Source organism: Staurois parvus, unplaced genomic scaffold, assembly GCF_062004578.1.
Source record: "Staurois parvus isolate SC_StPar_1 unplaced genomic scaffold, SC_StPar_1.0 ptg002489l, whole genome shotgun sequence".
NCBI classification, from domain to species: domain Eukaryota; kingdom Metazoa; phylum Chordata; class Amphibia; order Anura; family Ranidae; genus Staurois; species Staurois parvus.
The window spans coordinates 1-7,500 of record NW_028320285.1 but is presented as its reverse complement, the minus strand read 5'-3'; the positions used below and the strand labels follow the sequence as shown (position 1 = coordinate 7,500).

Genomic DNA, 7,500 nt, shown 5'->3' with positions numbered 1-7,500 from the left:
GTTTAATTCGAATAATACGTTTAATTCTTCGGGTTTAATACGAATAATACGTTTAATTCTTCGGGTTTAATACGAATAATACGTTTAATTCTTCGGGTTTAATACGAATAATACGTTTAATTCTTTGGGTTTAATACGAATAATACGTTTAATTCTTTGGGTTTAATACGAATAATACGTTTAATTCTTTGGGTTTAATACGAATAATACGTTTAATTCTTCGGGTTTAATACGAATAATACGTTTAATTCTTCGGGTTTAATACGAATAATACATTTAATTCTTCGGGTTTAATACGAATAATACATTTAATTCTTCGGGTTTAATACGAATAATACATTTAATTCTTCGGGTTTAATACGAATAATCCGTTTAATTCTTCGGGTTTAAATACCACTATAATATATAAAAGGAAAAATGGGCTCCTTTAATTTCGGTTATAAAACCGCAAAATAAAAAACCAGACCGTAGGAGCACCCCCTAGTTGGACAGTGAACACCCCGAGGTGATCTGGTTTCTGCCACAATGTCTGGAAATGAACATGCTGGTATGGATGGGGGTTGTACAGGTCATACAGAGGAAGTTGTGAATGGATTAATGTACAGGTCAGTTCCTTCACCCAGCCATAGACCGATCATAATTTGGCCGGTTCAGCAGGAACCATACGCATTTTTCATCCATCTATGGACAGGCTGGTTGTACTGAAGTGCCGTCAACAGTAATGGTTGTATTCTGATGGTGGGGAAGCCTCCCGCTGTCAGAATACAAAAGCGCAATTGGAGGCATTCCCCCCATCAACACTGACTGTGTTGATGGGGGAATCAAGCAATTTTCTTTCCTTCAAGCCGTGTCATCCGCCTGCTCAGAGGGGATCAGCGGAGAGATCCTCCCCCCGCTGAGCAAGCGGATAGGCTAAAAGGGTCCAAATCAATGATCACATGATCGGGACCTCGCACAGAGGTCCAATACAGAGATCTGTGTACCAATCGCGGTGCCGCAATTTATACATCCGCCCGCTCAGAGGGGATCAGCAGAGAGATCCTCCCCCCGCTGAGCAAGCGGATAGGCTAAAAGGGTCCAAATCGATGATCACATGATCGGGACCTCGCACAGAGGTCCAATACAGAGATCTGTGTTCCAATCGCGGTGCCGCGCGTCTCCCAGGGAGTGCGCACAGGCAATGGATGCGGGAGACGTTTAGAAACGTCCACCCGCTTTGGCAGCGCTCCCGTCCGGCCGTTTATCGACATGGGCCGGACGGGAAGTGGTTACAGAAAAAAAAATTAACATTTTAATGAATTGTCATATATTTATGTGCATTTATCAGACTGACTGGCGTCCTGCTTTAAGACTTTAGTTGAGGACAAGTATTATCCTAAAAAAAAAAAAAAAACCCTACACCAAAAAAAAACAAAAACAAAAAACGAAAAACACAAAAACGAAAAACACACAAAAACGAAAAACACACAAAAACGAAAAACACACAAAAACGAAAAACACACAAAAACGAAACACAAAGAAAAACAAAGGAACAAAAACAAAGAAAAACAAGGAAACAAAAACAAAGAAAAACAAAGAAACAAAAAAAAAACAAAAAAAAAAAAAAAAAAACTTAAAAAAAAAAATCTGCATACCTTGTGAGAGGCTCCTTTGTGTTGCGCCACCCTCTTTGTATTCTTGCAGCATTGGGTGGCAGAGAGCTCGGCAACACGTACCTGCCCGTCGCGGGCACACATGGCAATCGTGGAGTCCCCGCTGTTGGGCAGGAATTTTGCCTGATGAGAAAGCAACAAAAAAGGTTAGAGAGACCTTCGAGGGAGAAAGAGAGACCTTCGAGGGAGAAAGAGAGACACATTCCTCTTACAAAGGGATAGGGTTTAGTCATTCGAAGTTCTAAAAAAGAGATCTGGGGCACGTGTGAAGCCTGACACCTTTGGTCAAAAGTAGAATATAAGCCACACCCCAAAGCAAAGCTCTTTTTTGTTTTTAACTGGTCAAAAAAAGGCTGCATACAGTGATGTCTCCACCCAAAACAAACCTTTAATGCGTTTCATCCTTTTTGAGCAAGCCAGTAGTGGTGAAACGCGTTAACAGTTGGTTTTGGGTGGAGACATCACTATAGTGCAGCCTTTTTTTGACCAGTTAACAAAAAACAGCTAAGCTTTGGTGTGCGGCTTACTGCGAAACCGACCTTCGACGCGTTTCGCCACTGCTAACGTGCTCATAGGGATAGAAGACTTTCATCCTTTTTCAGCAAGCCAGTAGTGGTGAAAATCTTCTATCCCTATGAACAAACGCATCGAAGGTTGGTTTCAGATGGAGACATCAATGTATGCAGCCAAATTAAACACAGAAAGAAGAGCTAAGCTTTGGAGTGTGTGTTGTCTATGTGGGGTGGAAGGTGCATATCTGGATTGGATCCTTGGGTTTGGGTATGTTTGTGGTAGCCATCACCCTAGTTGTCCGTGTGGGTTGAAAGGCAAATATCTGGATTGGATCAATGGGTTTGGGTATGTTTGTGGTAGCCAGCACCCTGGTTGTCCGTGTGGGGTGAAAGGTGCATATCTGGATTGGATCCACGGGTTTGATTATGTTTGTGGTAGCCAGCACCCTGGTTGTCCATGTGGGGTGAAAGGCGCATATCTGGATTGGATCCATGGGTTCGGTTATGTTTGTGGTAGCCAGCACCCTGGTTGTCCATGCGGGGTAAAAGGCGCATATCTGGATTGGATCCTTGGGTTTGGGTAGGTTTGTGGTAGCCAGCACCCTGGTTGTCCATGTGGGGTGGAAGGCGCATATCTGGATTGGATCCATGGGTTTGGGTAGGTTTGTGGTAGCCAGCATCCTGGTTGTCCATGTGGGGTGGAAGGCGCATATCTGGATTGGATCCATGGGTTTGGGTAGGTTTGTGGTAGCCAGCACCCTGGTTGTCCATGTGGGGACAGGATTGCTAAAGATAAACTAGTCATGTGATGCTACAGTGTTGCTCCCTTGCTGGTTGACCCAACAAGATATTGAAGTCTCTTCCCACTCAATGGCAAAATTCTGCAGCATTTGGGCCAAGGAGGGAGCGATGCCATGAGAGCAGACGAGAGCTCTCTAATGTTTCTGTTGCTGGCGAGATTCTGCTAGCGCGACATGGCGCCTACACAGAGAACTGAATGGTCATCTAAAGCATAAAGCTCCACTTAGTAAGAAATGGGTCCTCAAAAAGACATATACAATAGAAGCCCAACAAGTTCTAAGCATTTTTCACAACAAACTAAACCTGAACTATATGGTCAAAAGGTTTGTGACCACCACACCTACCAAAATATTTATTTTCCCCCCAACGAAGGGTCCTGCTCAAGTTACAGCATACAAAAAGGTAGACAACCTTTAGAACCCCAGAAGAGCTGAAATTACAAAAACCATCATCCTTCTGCCTTTGGGAGTCATGCCTGTGGGTGTCAAAGAGTTTTTCAATGTCTCATTCACAGCTGGAATGCCGAAGTTGCCTACCTCTTTCAGCCTTGTGGTCACAGAGGAAGGTCCTCTTCTGTCCCATCATGACTGTGCCCCATGCACAAAGCCAACTACATACAAAATGGTTTGACCAGCTTGGTGGGGAGGAACTTTGAGTCTGCACAGGCGTGAGACTTCAGCCTTACTGAACACCTTTGGAATGAACAAGAATCCCAACTCCACATGGTGTGGAGGAAATCAAGCGGTCTGCGCAGACTCAAGAACTCATTCCTATTGAACACCTTTGGAATTAACAGGAACCCCAACTGAAAGCCAAGTTTTCTCATCCAACATCAGTACCTGACCTCACAAATGGTGGCCAGCTCCATATAGACAGTGTGGATGAACTGAAGCGGTCTGCGCAGACGCAAGAACTCAATCCTACTGAACACCTTTGGAATGAACAGGAACCCCAACTGCAAGCCAGGTCTTTTCATCCAACTCCACTAGCTGACCTCACAAATGGTGGCCAGCTGCACAAAAGACAGTTTGACCAGCTTGGTGTTGAGGAACTTGTGCGTCCTTGCAGAGACCTGAGAAGTCAAGCCTAATGAACACCTTTGGCAAGAAATGGAACACCAACTGCAAGCCAGGTCTTTTTATCCAACTCCACTACCTGACCTCACAAACGGTGGCCAGCTCCATATGGACAGTCTGGATGAACTTAAGCGGTATGCACAGACTCAAGAACTCAATCCTACTGAACACCTTTGGAATGAACGGGAACCCCAACTGCAAGCAAAGTTTTCTCATCCAACATCAGTGCCTGACCTCACAAATGGTGGCCAGCTCCATAAAGACATGGTTTGACTAGCTTGGTGTGGAGGAACTCGAGTGGTCTGCACAGACCTGAGACTTCAATCCTACTGAACCCCTGTGGGATGAAAGGGAACCCCAACTGCAAGCCAGGTCTTTTCATCCAATTACACTACCTGACCTCACAAATGATGACCAGCTGCACAAAAGACATAGTTTGACCAGCTTGGTGTTGAGGAACTTGAGCATCCTTGCAGAGACCTGAGAAGTCAACCCTAATGAACACCTTTGGCAAGAAATGGAACACCAACTGCAAGCCAGGTCTTTTTATCCAACTCCACTACCTGACCTCACAAACGGTGGCCAGCTCCATATGGACAGTCTGGATGAACTTAAGCGGTATGCACAGACTCAAGAACTCAATCCTACTGAACACCTTTGGAATGAACGGGAACCCCAAATGCAAGCCAGGTCTTTTCATCCAATTCCACTACCTGACCTCACAAATGGTGACCAGCTGCACAAAGACATAGCTTGGTGTTGAGGAACTTGAGCGTCCTGCACAGACCTGTGAAGTCAACCCTAATGAACACCTTTGGCAAGAAATGGAACCCCAGCTGCAAGCCAGGTCTTCTTGCACAACATCAAAAGCTGATGACGCAAATTATCACAGACACTCCAAAGTCTTCCTGTTGCATCTACAGGACAGGAAGTGAAGAAAAATCTTGGGGCCTAGGCACATGGATGCAAATACAGGTGTATCGGAGTAAAGCAAAAATACACCTGTCTTTACAATGCCCGAGAGCCTCAGCTAGTGCTTATTCCTGCCCCTAGGGCCGTATTAATAGTACATGTGACCCAGAGGCTGCATTGCTATGGCCTATGTTCTGGGCCTTCAGAAGGAAAAGTAGACAGCGCTGGCCACAATGTAGCCAAGGGGGTCGTTAACACTACCAGGATCACTTCCTTGGTGTCAGCTTCAAGGCTTTGGAACTTTGCGTTTTTTGTTTTTTTTACAATGCAAGGCACCATTGACGTCACCCACACATGTGCTCTGAAGGAGTGGCATACCCGTGCCATTTCTTCAGAGCCCTGTGCCGTAAAAAGTGACGTCATCGCGGCTGCAGCCAACAAACCCCCGAAGACTGGGTGAAGATGGATTCCCTGTCAAGTATCGTGTAGCCGCCGGTGACGTCACCCACACATGCACTCTGAAGGAATGGCATACCCGTGCAGTACCTTCAGAGCCCTGTGCCATAAATGGTGATGTGGGAGTGACGTCATCGTGGCTCAGCCAATTAAGCGGCTGCAGCCAGCGAACCCCTGAAGACGACCGAGTGAAGATGGATTCCCTGTCAGGTATCGTGTAGCCGCCAGTGACGTCACCAGCACATGCGTTCTGAAGGAATGGCCTACCCGTGCAGTACCTTCAGAGCCCTGTGCCGTAAATATTGACGTGATCACGGCTTGGCTAATTAAGTGGCTGCAGCCAGCGAACCCCCAAAGAAGACCGAGTGAAGATGGATTCCCTGCCAGGTACCGTGTAGCCGCCGGTGACATCACCAGCACATGTGCTCTGAAGGAATGGCATACCTGTGCAGTACCTTCAGAGCCCTGTGCTGTAAACAGTGACTTCATCGCGGCTGCAGCCAGCGAACACCCGAAGAAGATTGGGTGAAGATGGATTCCCTGTCAAGTACTCAGGATTCCCTGTCAGGTACTGTGTAGCCGCCGGGGATGTCATCCGCACATGCGCTCTAAATGAATAGCATACCTGTGCAGTTCCTTCAGAGCCCTGTGCTGTAAACAGTGACGTCATCACGGCTGCAGCCAGAGATCCCCCGAAAAAGAATGGGTGAAGATTGATTTCCTGTCAGGTACCCATGATTCCCTGTCCGGTACCGTGTAGCTGCCAGTGATGTCACCCACACATGCGCTCTGAATGAATAGCATAGACGTGCAGTTCCTTCAGAGCCCTGTGCCGTACACAGTGACGTCATCACGGCTGCAGCCAGCGAACCCTCGAAGAAGACCGGGTGAAGATTGATTCCCTGTCAGGTACCCATGATTCCCTGTCAGGTACCGTGTAGCTGCCAGTGATGTCACCCACACATGCGCTCTGAATGAATAGCATACCCGTGCAGTTCCTTCAGAGCCCTGTGCCATAAATGGTGACGTTATCGCGGCTCGGGTAATTTAGTGGCTGCAGCCAACGAACCCCCGAAGTAGACCGAGTGAAGATGGATTCCCTGTCAGGTACCGTGCAGCCGCCGGTGAAGTCACCGACACATGCGCTCTGAAGGAATGGCATACCCGTGCAGTACCTTCAGAGCCCTGTGCCGTAAACGGTGACTTCATCGCGGCTGCAGCCAGCGAACACCCGAAGAAGATTGGGTGAAGATGGATTCCCTGTCAAGTACTCAGGATTCCCTGTCAGGTACTGTGTAGCCGCCGGGGATGTCATCCGCACATGCGCTCTAAATGAATAGCATACCTGTGCAGTTCCTTCAGAGCCCTGTGCCGTAAACAGTGACGTCATCACGGCTGCAGCCAGAGATCCCCCGAAAAAGAATGGGTGAAGATTGATTTCCTGTCAGGTACCCATGATTCCCTGTCCGGTACCGTGTAGCTGCCAGTGAAGTCACCGACACATGCGCTCTGAAGGAATGGCATACCCGTGCAGTTCCTTCAGAGCCCTGTGCCGTACACAGTGATGTCATCACGGCTGCAGCCAGCGAACCCTCGAAGAAGACCGGGTGAAGATTGATTCCCTGTCAGGTACCGTGTAGCTGCCAGTGATGTCACCAGCACGTGCGCTCTGAATGAAAAGCATACTCGTGCAGTTCCTTCAGAGCTCTGTGCCTTAAACAGTGACACGGGAGTGACGTCATCACGGCTCAGCTAATTAAGTGGCTGCAGCCAGCGACAGGGAACTGCTGGAGGGACCCATTTCAGAGGCAAGTCTGTCATATTGTGCTAGTTTGCGCTGCGTAAATTAGGACTTCACCCTGCGGGGGGACCAGATTTTTTTTTTTTTGGTATCAGCAGCAGTTTACTACTGCTGTAAAGCTGAATTACAGGCAAGGTCATGTTTATAAAGATTGCTTCTTAAAAGCAGATTAAATGCAGTACCAGTTCTCGCCAGTGTCCTCTAGGGGCGCTCTGCCTGGGATGGCTGGTGGTATAGTATCCCTCATTGTATGAGGAGGGTCCTGAGGACCTTCCATGTGAAAAATAAAC

The 7,500-nt window shown here is 47.5% G+C and overlaps 1 protein-coding gene across 1 annotated transcript in view; it reads right to left on the bottom strand.

Moving 5' to 3' along the window:
• The window catches only part of LOC149430733 (DDB1- and CUL4-associated factor 8), a 43,770-nt gene extending 41,885 nt beyond the window's left edge, over positions 1 to 1,885 (bottom strand). The window contains exons 1-2 of the mRNA XM_089666042.1: positions 1,865 to 1,885; positions 1,635 to 1,775 (exon numbers count right to left, since the gene is read on the bottom strand). Coding sequence (XP_089522168.1) covers positions 1,635 to 1,775; positions 1,865 to 1,885 — 162 coding nt within the window. The remainder of the gene's footprint in view (positions 1 to 1,634; positions 1,776 to 1,864) is intronic.
• Between the last annotated feature and the right edge of the window lie 5,615 nt (positions 1,886 to 7,500).